Here is a 14,883-nt window from a genome sequence, read left to right as displayed (position 1 = left end):
TTTTACATTAATCCAAAAGAATACAGAACAGAAAGAAAAAACATATTAACTAAAATTATAGGGTGGAAAGAATTTAGGTAGTATATGATCCTTTGGGCCCTTCTGCAATCCCAGTCTCGGAGAGGAGTCCTTGCAGCCTTCTTTCACCTTTCTGAGGACACTGCAATCAAGTGGTGCACAGCCTCTCTTTGCTCAGCTGTAATAGACTTAGGGAAAAATTAATCTGAATAAACCAGTGTAGGTACTGGATAATAATGTATTTTTCCATACCTAAAGCCAAATATAATATAGCTATTTTTTTTCTTCCCTCTGCCCTTCTGCCTATAACTATACAGTACTTGATTTCTTTCAGATAGACGCATGAAGAATTCATACACAAACTGTTCTTCTCTGATAAAGAAAAGAAATTGTAAAACAGCCATGCTGATATAATTGAGGCAATATATGCTATGGTTTCTGACTGTGAAAACTTCAGGGAGAATGCAGATCATTTTTTGTCACATTCACCAGTGAAAGGCCCTTCTTGCAGAGTCGAACTCTCCATTAGACAGCAATTTTTGTTTGAAAACAGCTAGTGCTAAAAGCCTGAGAGACCACTGGCTTTTACAATCTCCCTGTTCATCTAATCCACTTTTTGTGTTTCCAATGTCTGAATCAGTGGTGAGAAATGAAATTGCACATTATATTTTTTTTTCAGTCATGACCAAGGATTTTGAAGTTTATATCAGTGAATAAACTTAATTTCCTGATGTATCACACAAAGTGATGGTGTTGAAGATGGAAGTTAAATGACCCAATACCCTCCTCTCTCAATATAAAATATAAAGAGAAATAATGGAAATACGGTACTGTTTCCTTACTAATTTAGTAACAGCCTTGTTTTAAATTTAGACTGTGATATTTTCTGGAGTCATGTTTATTAAGTTTTCTGTACTGAGAGCTGCCCTGCAAAAAAATTCTCCAGGTTCTCAAGGCTAGGTGGTGGTGAAGCACTGAAGCTGAGCCAGCCAAGCACAAGGCTCCCTTGCCAAATTATCTGCTCCTGCCTTCCATCACCCAACAGGCCCAGCTGCCCAGATTTCACAGTGCTGGGCAAACATAACTACAATGATTATGTTGCTTTTGAGAGTTCAGATGGCAAAAGCCTTGGTTGTCAACAGCAAAAGCCTTTCTTTTGGTATCAGCAATACAGGGGAGCTTCCTGCTTCACTTTCCCTCTCCATTTCATGCAAATACTCAGAGGTCCAAAAGTAAAAAGGTTTTAGTTACTAAACCAAGATATCAACAGCTAAAGACTATTTGCTTTGCAAGATTGAACCTGTCTCTTTATGAAGGAAGAAATCCTTGAATTAAGTTTCTTAGTGGTCTCTTGGTTTGTGATTCTGATTAGTAAGATATGTTTTCTTGCAGCTGTCTCTTCTTCCACTAGATAAGTTTTTGAATTTTGAAAAAGATAGAGCATTTTGAATTTTGCTTTTCTTTTGCGGTACTACTATCATATAATTTTTCTGTCGGATCAAAGATTACATGGCTCATTGCATCTATGCATAGCAAAAATTTGATGTATAATTCCTGTGAGATTTTCTATAGGTCAGAACCAGCACCTTTTCAAAATGTATTCTGTAAGGACTTGCTTAAAATAGGTGATTTTCTCTGAAAGGTGACCTTAACATTGCCCTGGCCTTTATGACTTTGACTTGGAAATCAGTATTGCAGAGTTCAGAAAGCATGCTTTATTCAAAAATGGTTTCTTAAGATGCTATGACAGCCTCAGCAACTGCTATTTTGGGACGATTTCATTTAAAATTAATCACTTGTGGAATTTTCAGCAAGTACATTTCACAAAGAACATGACTGAGTCCTTTTCATTTGTATATGAATATAGACATGTTTTTGCCTATTTCTTTAAAGAAGATTAAAGTCTGTCTTTTTTTTTTTTTTCCAACTAGAGTAAGGTCTTGTGAATTTATTGCCTTTATCGGGATAGGTGCTGGCATTTAAGGAATCTCACTCTTAGCTTTTAGGCTCTATGTCTAAAGAACCCCCTTTTTTCAAATGTTTTCTTCTTTTGCCAGCTTTAAGGTATTATTAAAAATCATTGCTTTCCCTTGTCCAGTTTTATTTGCTTTTGAAATTTTTAGAAATGTCTAAATTAGAAATGACAGTTTAATCTTCTAATTTAGAAATGACACTTGAAAGTTTTTCTGGGATTTCAAAATAATGTTGGCAATTTGACTGAAGTCTTCTGCACCTTGCAGATCTAATAGCCAACTTGCCTATTTTTGCTGCTTGATGGAAGTGAGGAAGGGAGACCTGGAGAACTTGAGAATCTGCTTTAACAATGTTATGGCTGGGTCTTTGATATCACACATTAAACAGTGTACAAAAACTGAGTGTTTGACACAGCAAACATTTTCTGTTTTAGATTGCTGACATTTTCCTTTTCAGGTGAGACCATTACCAAGGTAGTGGTTTCCATTAAATTTATATCATCTTACTAGATTGTCTTTTTGCTAGATTTCTGATGATAAGATAGAATCGGGTTTGAAGGTTAAAGGTTTTTCATCCTATAAGTATTCTTGTTTACAAAAAATGAAATTTATAGTCTTGGATCATTATTCCTATAGATGTGAAGTGCCGTGTATGAAAACTGTCATGAATTTACTGGTAGTTTTTATCAAAGCTATACTCACAGAAAGTATTATTTTCCTGTTTTCACCTGTTTTACTGCCTTTTCTTTTTTCTCCTGAGATAAGAAATTAGAGTAATGGTTTTGCTTTTAGAAATACATCTGCAAAAGTACTAAACCTTAGAAAAGGGCTCTGGAATAATTAAGGGAAACAATATTGTTAATTAGACATTAAAACTAGTAGCTAAAAAAACACCCAACAAGCTCTACAAGTTAATACCTTTATAATTTTAGGACTAGAGTTGGCCCTAAGGTCTCCCAAAGAAATATTAACTGATACATTTCTCACTTGCCATATTACAAATTACTTGCAAGTTTTTTTACTTGAATAGCCTTCACACTAGAAGGAGAGTGTGGATGTTGATATTTATTCATCTGTCATTAAAGTTGTACCTCTGAAATCATCAGCATGTTTAAATGAAATAGCTGGCTTAAACTCCTGTCCAGGCTTTCATGTGCCAGGGCAATGGCTTCAGGGTAAAGTGTGAATAGAGCATCCATGAACTTTCATAATCAGATGGTGCCATTTTCAAGAAATTAGATTTCCTGCTATTATTTATAATAAACCAAAAGACACTGAAACATATGGAGGTGAAATTTCTGATGTATAGACCATGTACACTCAAATGAGAGGCCGGGAGCTGAGGACTGAGGAATACAGCGCGTCACTGTAAGAAAGTTTTCAAAGGAGGCAAAAAGGAAAAAAGTGTTTGAAGATGAGATAAAAAGAATAGAAAACTTCTTCCCATATGGTACCTGAGAGATTTGAAAGCAGACAAAGTTAAAAATCAGTATTCAAAATGTCATTTTGTTTTTCTGATTTTTGTCTTTGAAGGTTTAGGAAAATATTCAGGGCTGACTAACTTCTCTAGTCAGCTGACAGAAAAATATAGCTATGCTTGGAACTGCGTCATTGAGGTTTATGAAGTTTCATCTTATATTAATCTGAAATTCTTCTGTCAGTGTCAACCTTGTAAATGTCATATGTATAAAAAAAGGATTAAAATTGTATTTATAAAAATAAAATATTTTGGGGTAGGAATATCTGTCTGAAACATTCTGTATACTTCCAACAGCATGAAAAGGTAAATTGCCTCATTTAAGGAATAAAGTCATGTAAATGCTATGAGAAACTCTGCCACTGCTGTTTAAAATCTATCAAAATTTAGACATTTAACATAGCAATGAAAAACGTTTGCTCTAGACATGGTTGTTAAGTCTCTGGAGATTTTCACTTCTATGTAATCATTTCCGTAGTGCATACACACATAGAAAGCTATGATATAATCAGTGAGGCTTTGTAAAATACATGATAAAGCTATGCACTTAGTGTAATAAAGTAAAAGCTAGAAGGAGAAGTAAATTTCCCTTCTTTTCTGAAATGCCTTTTTAAAATACTGTTTTCATTGCCTTAAGAAAAGCAAAGGAAATTATGCAGTATGTAAAGTACAGGAAGAAATCTGAATCTGAGGAGTGACAGGGGAAGTATATTCTACATTCTAATTTTATATATTCTAGTATGTTCAAGAGATTTTATTGATTTGATTTGGTTTATATTTTTGTAAATTGTATGGATTTTTATCATTGTTTTAATATTTATAAATGAGTTTTGTTATTATGCTTGGTGGGAAATGGATGAACAACTCAAATATTGGTAAGGAAATATGTGATGTCTCTATTACATTGCTTGTCTGAACTCAGGGTGTGATGAAGCATGAAGAGCATGCATGTAACATCCCTCAGTGTTTTTCCCATTTTCCTTCTAGGCCAGTTTGGTTATTTCAAGTTGCTAAAATGATGAACGTGGTTTGGGTTTTTTGTCTGGAGCAATGCTTCATAATTTATTTTGCAAATCACGTTCACGGTGGGTGAAGTTCAACTGTAGCTTTCTGTCTGAAAAACAAGGCTGACTTCAGCTCATGGTATAAAGTGCAAAGTGTGATAGAAGTGCAATTGATAGAAGTGCATGCCCAAGAGGAGCAGATGGGTTATTAGGAATTAGGAGGTGAGGTTGGAAGGGTACTCAGTGTGAAAGGCAGGAAGAAATCTGGTATCAAAGATGTTAGGAGGCAAGCAAAAGCATGGGACCTTAAAATAAGGCAGGCAATTAAATAAAAATAAAAGGATGTGCTATAAATGAAGGGATAGAGAGCAAGGGAGATTGGAGTGGTAAGGAAAACACTTTAGCACTGAGGGAAACTGAATTTTGTCAGGAGTTTAGCCATGAGGTGAAATTTGATACACTGGTAGCCCATATCTCTAGGTATCTGAATATGCCTTTAAAAGTAAACTAATTTTTAAGTGGGGGGAGGGTAGAAACTTAGATTAATGAAGTGTTTTTCTATAGACATTTTACAATAGTGTAATTTTTAAAATGTAGATTAATATTGCACACTTAATGCCCTTGTATTACTTTTTATCAGTCTAAGCCTAAAGAAAAAAGTTCTATGTTTCACTGCTAAAACAAAGCTAAAAAACGAACCTAAACTAAAATAGAATAGCCAGTGCTTTTTTTCTAGGCAGTCTGAGGAGAAAAAAATACTGATCTCTTCCATGGAAGAACAATATGAATTGCCTCAGGGATCTGAAGAATAGTGAGAGAAAACTTACTAATCTATAAATACCTTTTTTTTTGTTCCTAGGTTCAGATATTGTTCAATGGTTAACAAAGAACTTATCGATAGAAGACCCAGGTAATTTCTCTTGTTTTCTCATCTTAAAACTATAGTTTGTTTCTTAAAGACCATTGGACCTGATTTTAATTTGTGCTGCAGTGGGAGTGACGAGACAACATCTGACCAATTTCAATAGCAAAACAGACATAAAATCTTTGAAACTTTTACTAACATTCTGAGGATTTGGATTATCCATTTTTTTTCAGCAGGTACCAGGAAACAATATGAGAATGATGATGATAGTTCTTTGATTAAAAAATGTGGTTGAGTCCATGAGGAATTTACTCAGTGTTACGCTAAATATTTTGCTAAATACAATCTCTTTTCTTACAGAGTTTTTCAATATATAAAACATAAATAGAACTATTAAAATACATTCTTGTACTGTAACCAAAAGCTAATCTTACATTTGAACACTTCTATAGACTCTTAAATGGAAAGTGAAATGCAAATAAAATTAGTGAAATGAGAAAATGAGGAAGAAAAATTCATTGCTTGATCAGCTCTGTTGGGACATGGAAGTAAGGGTTTGGTTCCAAACTCTTCCACTGGTTTCTTGTATGCCCAGCAGGAAACACAGTTTGGTTATTGTATTTAGCTATTATTTATTTCCTGGATTTACAGGAATCTAGTTACCTGATCAGAAATTTTACATAAAGGAATGATTTCTATTAGAAAATGCTGAATTGTAGAAACAAAATATTCTATGGAAGTTCTCATTCTCTTTTGGTTAGAGGAAAAGTAATCTTCCTTATTTAAAAAAATTATCAAAAAAGCTTTTTTCCCTTGCTTTCTTTCAGGATTTCTTTTTCATATTTTTGGGGGTCATTATTGTGTTTATTTTTAAAATGTATTTTTCTGTCAAATCAGAAATCAAAGTATGATCATTGTGAAAAGCAAAATCACTGTATTTAAAATTGCAACTTGAGCAACAAAGAGCTGTCAATACATAATTTGATATTTGGAAGTTGTCAGTTCACAACACATTGACATGTTACATGAAAGGGGTTGCTACATCTCTATCGACTTTGAACCGTGTTGAATGCTTGCTTCCTGGAGATCATGTGGAGGTTTCAAGAGACCTAAGTGTGATATTGCATTTCTCAGTTGTTGGCTACAAAACACTCACCTATTTGTATTTACCGGGGTTTGAAAGGTTGTTAGGCTATTATTTGATGTTGAAGCTTAACCTTTATTTGTCAAACCAGAAGTGCAATACTGGAATAGGCTGTCATTCGGATTACCTGCTTGTTGCAAAATTTGAAATAGTAAAAGCTTCTACTAAACAGAAAACATATCTCCTTGGTTCCTTATGTTCCTATCCAATTAAAATTAAACAAACGCACAAACTACTAACATATGTAAGCAATACACTACTAATTTAACTGAAGCTGGGTTTTATCCTCTCAGATTACATGGATGAAAAAAAAACCCTGTCCACAATGATGAAAAAGTCTTATGTATTTTGGTCCTAGTCCAAAGTCAGCTGTCTGGAGCTGGTTAAATTCAGATCTTCAGAAAACAAATAGCCCTAAATGCTTCCTTTGGGTAATGCTTAGAATTGCCTGATGACACCAAACTTGACAGATGGTGAGCAAGAGCTTTTCACATGATAGAAATTCTGAAAATGTTCTGTTTTTTCAAAATCCATGTGTCTGGCTTTTCATTTCAGTTCTGGACAAGTCAGTCTAGAACCTCGTATGGGAAAGCCCTACATTTCTGCAATCTGTTGTCACCGTAATTTGGATTTCTGGTGTCTTCTGATCACTTCTAACCTGTGTGTCAGGGTTTAACCTGGTTGTCTTTTAAAACTACCCCCTAGGGTCCCGTTTCAAATAATTTGTGAAGCTATGCAGTATTGTGATGCAGAAGTAAATCATGCCTTGGTTTGCACTGAAAATTGCCATCTCTGTCTAAATCTGATATCAGCCACATACCTGGAAGAACAACATAAAGTAGACCTTGGGGCACATATTTTAAGAGTATATTCTACTCTGTCCAGAAAAATGTAAGGACTATTTGCACACCTCGTTGACCAGTGCTGTGCAACTACTCATGCAAGCAAGGCAGGTAAATTATGATTTAAGGGGTAAGTAGAGAGATTCACAGAAGGAACCTCAGGTTAGAAGGGACCTCAGAAGTTCATGTGTTCCATACTTTCATGGAGAGGCAAGCCTGTGTGAGATTACTGAGCACTCTGTCATGTCTCATCCTGAGCTCCGCCCTTGATGGCAACTCTACTACATCCAGTGATTGTTTGTTCTCACTGTAAAAAATTTGAATAGATGAAACCTCTCTCCATGCAACTTGTACCTGTTGCCCCTTATCCTCTCAGTGTGGCTCCCTATGAAGAGAATTTCTGTCCTCTAAACACTGGAAAAATGTGAGGAGGTCCCATCTTGAGCCTTCTTTTCACCATGGTGAAAACATTAACTCTTTCAGTCAACTTGTTCTTTAATAAAACATAGTAAGAAGAAAGTGATGCTATCACACTTTATATATAAAAAGAAATGTTTTGAAATGCAGTTTTTCCTTTGTTTTGCATAGGGAATGCAACTCCAATACCATTTAAGTGGGAATGAAGTAGGCAGCTTTATGGATAGTGGGAGAACATAAGGCAGAAGAAGGCCTTTTGAACATTGCTTCATTTGGATTTGAAGCAGCATTTGTTTCAGTGTGTTAATAAGTGTAAAGCTTTCACATGGAAGCAGCAATTTACAGTAAAAAGTAGTAATATGCTGGAACTTGTAAACTGCCAGTCAATAAAATCATGCAAATTTTTAATAAATGGAAAATATTATTAAGTAGAATATTTGAAAGATTGAGGCTTGCTGCAGTAGATCTCCATCAAGAAAATAAACTGGAGATGAAAGGTGGATTCTGCTAATTTGTACCAGATTTGAAGTTATTTCAGTGGAGCAGAACTTGTCCCCAGAATAGCTGTGCACAATGTAATGTACAGTTGCTGTTACATTGTTTGCTATTCAATATGTACTTAAAAAATGTTTGTGTTTCAGCCTACAACTCATCTGTAAAATTTTAAGGAACAGACATTGTCCAAGTTATTTTAATGGGGAAGTTTTATTCAGGCATAAATATAAGCATGATCTCAACCTGAAAAAAAACAATTAACTGAGTTTACTGAATTGTAAGGGCTTGTGGTTTGGCACTTACACATGTGTGGTTGAATTGACCATTACAGGATAAGTGCTGACTCTTCACTGATGTTGCCAATTACTCGTAATGTGGAAAATCTACTCTGTTTTTCTACATTGTGTTTTTCTTTTTTGAAGTGATCATTAATGACATTAAATGCACCAGACTGGCCATATCAGATACTGAAGTTCCTTTAATCCTTAGTGGGAAAAATAGAACAAAAAGGGTAGATGAGCTGATTTAAAGGTATCAGCTCATATTGCCAAGAGTCTAATCCTGTGCTTGGTTCCTGCACTGATTTCTTCAATGCCCTGTCAGCAAACACTTGATTTCTCTATTCCCTAACATTCAACATCCTAATATTAAATCATGCTGTTGTCTCCTAAAAGAGAAAGAACATATGAGTTTTCCAGTCTTTTTACAAGGAAATGGTGTTCACAAATACTCATTTAATCTTCAAGTCATCCCATGAATAATTTTCTTCTAGATGTCTCAGAAAATGCCTTTAAGTGTAGATAATACATTTAGTCCTAATCCTTGTGTTCCTTTAAAGTACCTTTATTCCTGAGTGTTGCTTATTGAATTTTCTCACAGCTGCAAACCAGCTGAATTTGGCTGGAGGCACCTCCTTATGGAATGGTTGCTCCAGCAGAACCACTGCAGCTGCTCTAGAATGCTCAGCCTCTGCTTTCACAGTGCTTTCCTCCAGCTTGTTTAGGCAGTCTGTTAAAGTAGTTTGCTACTGCTCTTGGACAGCAGAAATTACACTGAAGTCAAAAATATATATGACTAAATCTAGGTTTTATAGGTATGAAAAAAGGCTACCTTGATATTTATGCCATCCTGTGATTTTTCAGTTTCAGTTCTCACCATTTGTAGCCTCTTCACGTAACTGGTGTAACTAATTTGTAACTAGATGTCCATCAGCATGCATGTGAACTGTGGTCACTGATCCAGTGCAGTAAAAACAGGAGGGCTCAGTAGCACAACATCTGTTTATGTTTCTTCCAGTTTCCCCTCTTTACTAAAGTCTCTCCCCAGCAGCTGGTGTACTAATAATGACCTTGAGAATACACAGTACTTGCTTGAAAGAGTTAGAAGAAAAATGTTAGGGGTTTTATTTGAGTTTATGAAAGTTTATTTCATAAAATAAAAATTGTTCAGTTCTCAGTTTTGTACTTTCACCAATTATATGCAGAAAGGTAGCAGCAGAGAGCAGGAGCCAGACAAGATGTTCTAAACAATTGTCATTTGGGAAACAGCACCAGAGAGCTCCAAGCAAAAGGGAGGTACTTCCAGAGATTGCTAACAGAGAAGTGTCTCTTATGAGAAGGAATAAAGAAAGGAATGGAAAGGTCATGCTTATCTTTGCAGACTTTGCATTAATCAAAACCTGTGCAAGCGGAGCAAGAGTAGAATGCTCCCCTTTTATTATCTTGACTTTAAAAAACGAACAAACAAACAAAACCCCAATAAGAGTAATTTATACTGCCTGTGCACATACCATACCTCTCATGCTGGGAACCCAGGGACACCAGATAGTTTCATTTTTCATATGCCTGATAGAAATTCAGGCATTTTGTTCGATAGGAAACATCATGAACCTTTGTCAATTCTAATGTAAGTAACTTCCCAGCTTTCTTCTACTGGGTGAATTTGATCTAAGCTTGTCAGATCCTGTAACATTTCAATGGAATAATGACTTTAATCTCAGGTGAACAAAAAGAAAATAGAACAAAATTCTGTTTGAGAATGGAAAATATCGGAATTTACAGACAATGCTTTAGTACCAATAATATTAACATTGTGATATTCATGCAAAAAATGTATGGGTGAGGTTTCCTATAATTACAAGCAGCATAGGGGGTACTTATCTGTGTGTGGCAGTCAGGGAGGTTCTAGCCACTCCTGAGGTCCCAGGAGTGCAAAATGTTCATGTGAACATCACGGGTCTTTTATTTGCCCAAAGCCTTTAGAGAGATTTCGTAAATGGCGAACAGAAGTGTACTTTCTGCAATTCAATTGTAATGGGATATATCAGATTTAATGGATTCCATGTTTTTTTCCACTGGAACATCTTCCAGATTTGTATAATCTATTACCCTATGTAGACTGCATGTGTTAGGAGCGCTTCCCAAGAGCACACAGACCTGCAGAGCCACCTGGAGTGAGCTGTTTTTTCTACAAATGTGCCCATGCTGTTTGACCAGTCTCGTTTTCATGTAATCACTCTTGAAAGTGATTAATATGTTCCTAGTTTGGCCATTTTATTTTGTCACTTTTAGATAGGTGGTAGGCTACATCAGTACTCATTTTCAATTTTCTTTGATGGAGCAGTCATTTCTTCTGACCTTTTTGGTAGTGTGGCATCTGGTTAAAAAATATCAGTTTTTTACACTTAATGGGGAGATACAAATTTTGTGACTGTATTGACAGTACTGCAAAGTATGAGATCAGTATTATGATGCAAAATATTGGTATTGGTGACAAAGTACTTCCTTCACATAGCCAGATAGGTAAAACTATTACAATTGTTTCATCATGCTAAGCACGTCTAAATAAAATTCCTCCTCTGTTATTGTCTTAAGCAGGCATTATTTTGCAAGATTTAATAAAAAAATTTAATGTATTTTCACCCTAGCAATTAAGAAATTTTATAAATATTTTAATTACCTGGGAAGTATAAATGAATTGTGTCTGTTTAATTTATAAATTAATGTCCATCTTGGAGTAATGGGTGGAATATGACAACTATGGAATTTGATGCTATCTAGCATAATTTTCTGTACAATAAAATGATTGTAAAAATAAAATGATAGTACTAGGTATTGGTATGACAAAATACATGTGTTCTGTTGTTTCTGTGAGTAACCTGTCTGATATTGTCAATAAAATACTGATTCAAAATGGATCTCTTTTGCTTCTAATTAGGTTTTGGGCAACCTGACCTAGTGAAAGGTGTCCCTGACCATGTCAGCAGCGTTAAACTAGATGAAATTTAAGGTCTCTTCCTACCCAAACTGTACTGTAATTCTACAATTCAATTATAAATTGTGTGACATACACATTTTCTGTAAAAACAGATCTCTATTGATACTTCTTTATCTCTGGTTAAAAGCAAGACATCAACTGAGTTCTTTAAATTTTAGTTTTTCTTAATACCAGCCCTGATTCCATGGTGCTGAATTCAAACATACTTAATTTAACTGGAAATAATTATTGCCTTTAGATTATACTCAGAATTGTTTTCAGTATTAAGTATAATACCTTCACATGACATTCATTCCTTTATCATTTGTTTTAATTATTAAAGGTGAAATTCCAACCTCTGCACAAAATTGGAGGTTTTATTTTTAACTCCAATGAAACAAGATTCAACTAGGTGCCTTTTAAAATAGTATTAGGTGTAACATGGCCTTTAAGCTACATCTCAGGCTAAAATCCAAAATATATGCCTGATACTCAGGTTTTAAAAATTTAAATAAACCAACAATCAGCATATTCTTTACATTTCCATAGGCAGGATGGGCTTTATTCCACCGAGGTCTTTGAGAGTCTTACTGAGAGAAAAGGATGAAAAAAGTACTGACTAGAATACAAAATACTGATAAAAATAAGTCTGAACAAGTCTACTGAGATAAAAAGTTTATTTTAAAGCTATTACCTGATCAAGCTGATAAAAGCTGAAACATCAGTAAGCTTTAATTTTAAGTAATTTCATTAGAAAAAACTTCAGATACTCTGTTGTGCCATTTGAAGGAATGACTTTCATCCTGTCACAGAACAAATTAGGACATAATCTAAATTACACAATTGAAATCTTTTACTCATGAAGTTAGGGAAAAACATGCTCTTTTAGGGGGAATTCTGATAACTTTTAGAAACAAAACCAATTATTTAATTGCATAAGTTGAATCTCATTTCTACTGAAGTTACTAGGAGTTTTTGTGTTTTTCTTACTGTTTGACAGCCTCCTTCTGAACCTTTGTGATCATACCAAGTTTTAGAGGTTTAAGAGGAAGAACATTTACTAATTCCCAGTTCACATTGGCATAATTAATTAAAAGCAGCTAAATAACTGTCTAGAGACTTCATTAGATTACTGCTTCCTTGTTTGCCAAAGAACTGTTTTATATAGTAATGGAAAATGCAAGTAGGTGGAAGTGAGACTTTAAATCTGGCCAATTTAATTGAATAAAAGCAGTTGAAATCCTATTTCATCTTGCCAACAGCTGCTGCAGCTATTTATAGTCGAGTAAACAAAATGTTTTGATATTTACATGTCATATGTAGTATTGGATGACTGGAAGGTTAGTGTGAGGCTTTCTCTTGATTTTGTTAATAATTGACCTTAAGAGTGTTATAAAGCTTTTCTGTAGCAGTTTTAGAGAGATACTGCACAGTGATGGTCCAAGATCAATGACATTTACTATGCAAGGACACTGCTTGCCATTTCATCTTGGACAGATTAATATTCTCTAGGCACTCTCTTTTTTCTTCAATCTCTCCTCTCCTCTCCCTCTCCCTCTCCGCTGGTGGTTGGATCTAATTCACATATTATTCTCCATTCAGATGTTCTCCCTCTAATGTTTCTACCTTTTCCTAATTTCACTGGTTGCATTCAGTGATTACTCAAATTCCACAAATTGTCAGGATTTTAATTGTTTGTGTGGCAGATTGGGTGATCAGATCGATGTCGAGTCTGGTTTTGTAGCTGCAAGACTACATTTGGCTTCAGAACACTTGGAACCACAAAATATAAAATATCTAGTGTCAATAGAATTTAATTTTTATAGGTGATAAAAAAATTATTGCTCTCACTACGGCCAAGGCTCAATTAATGAAAAAAAAATAAATTCAAGCCATAAAAATACTCTATTCACCTCAGTTAGGCATGCAGAAATTATTACAAGTAATTCACACTTGCTTTTGAAAATTTGCTTCCTAATTACTATCTACTTTATGTTAATGCCCCGGTTAAACTGGAAAACTTAACCTTTTAATAGCCTTTAAGCTTATTAGAAATGTTAAATATTTACCTCTTGAAATTTTGTAATTATTTACATTGTCCAATATAACCACTAGCATGAGATAAAAAAAAAAGCAAAAATATACAAAGCAGCTACTCTAGCATGGTCACTGTGGAACAGAATCATAGACTCATTGTGGTTAGAAAAGATCTGTAAGATCATTGTGCCCAACCATTAACCCAGCGCAGCCAAGTCCATCACTAAGCGGTGTCTCTAAGTTCCACATTTACACATCTTTTAAATACCTCCGATGACTCAATCGCTTCTCTGGGCTTCCAATGCTGGACAACCCTTTCTGTGAAAAAAAAATTCCAGTCCAAATTACCCCTTGTGCAGTTTGAGATCATTTGCTTGTCCTATTGGTTGTTACCTGGAAGAAGAGACTGTCCTCCACCTGGCTACAGTCTCCTTTCAGGGAGTTGTAGAGAGTGATAAGGTCACCCTAAGACTTTTTCTCCAGTCTCAGCATCCCCAGCTCCTTCAGCTGCTCCTCACAGGGCTTATGCTCCAGACACTTCACCAGCTCTGTTGCTTTTCTCTGGACATGCTCCAGCCCCTCAAAGCCTTTCTTGCAGTGGGGGCACAGAACTTATCGTGTGTATGTGCTATGCTTATGCTCCTGCTGTCTTCCTAATTGTTTTCTATTTATTTCCCAGTAATTTATTATTTTCTGTTTAACATTTGAGTGGACATTTTCACAGAATCACATATAAAACCTCTAGTTTGTCTTGAGCAGCAGCAGCAGTTACCTAGCAGCCACTTACTGGGCATATACAGCTGGGGAGGGAAGGTTCATACCTAAAATACTTACAATTTATTAAAATTCAGTTTCAACTGCTGTTTCATTGTTTAATGAATCAGTATCATGTAGTTTTCATGACCTCCTCACAACCCACTTTTTGCTGACCTCAGTAGTTATACTTTCAGCAAATTTTATATCTGATTGAATTTCATCATTTGCACCTTACTGTAGATTATTTGGGATTATTCCTGAACAGTCCAGGACCTACTGTGGTTACCTCCCCTTCAGTGTAATATTATTTCTTCAGTGTAATATTACACTATTTAGTGTAATAACTGATTTGCTGTGCTTAACCTTTATTCTCTCCTTTCTACCTATTGCTTTTCTCATGATCTGCTTAACACCTTTAGAAAACATTTGAGGGAATCATGCCAAGAACTCCCTGGGAATCCAAGATAATATGTTAACTAGATTTACATAACCTTATATATTCTCTGTTTCCACATAGGAACACTCATAGAGTTGGGAGACGTATTCAGCAACAGAAGTCATCCTGAATCTTCATTTCTTGTTGCATTTATCTTTATTTTC

At 35.2% G+C, this 14,883-nt stretch overlaps 1 protein-coding gene across 10 annotated transcripts in view; it reads left to right on the top strand.

Moving 5' to 3' along the window:
- RGS7 (regulator of G protein signaling 7) overlaps positions 1 to 14,883 on the top strand; it is a 232,732-nt gene that overhangs the window by 126,854 nt on the left and 90,995 nt on the right. For all 10 annotated transcript variants that reach the window (XM_015621722.1, XM_015621730.3, XM_015621726.3 and 7 more), the window contains exon 4: positions 5,332 to 5,382. In XM_015621722.1, the coding sequence (XP_015477208.1) occupies positions 5,332 to 5,382 (51 nt within the window). The remainder of the gene's footprint in view (positions 1 to 5,331; positions 5,383 to 14,883) is intronic.

Source organism: Parus major, chromosome 3, assembly GCF_001522545.3.
Source record: "Parus major isolate Abel chromosome 3, Parus_major1.1, whole genome shotgun sequence".
Classification (NCBI taxonomy): domain Eukaryota; kingdom Metazoa; phylum Chordata; class Aves; order Passeriformes; family Paridae; genus Parus; species Parus major.
Note: the sequence above shows the minus strand (reverse complement) of the source record. Positions and strands in the feature narration are given on the sequence as shown.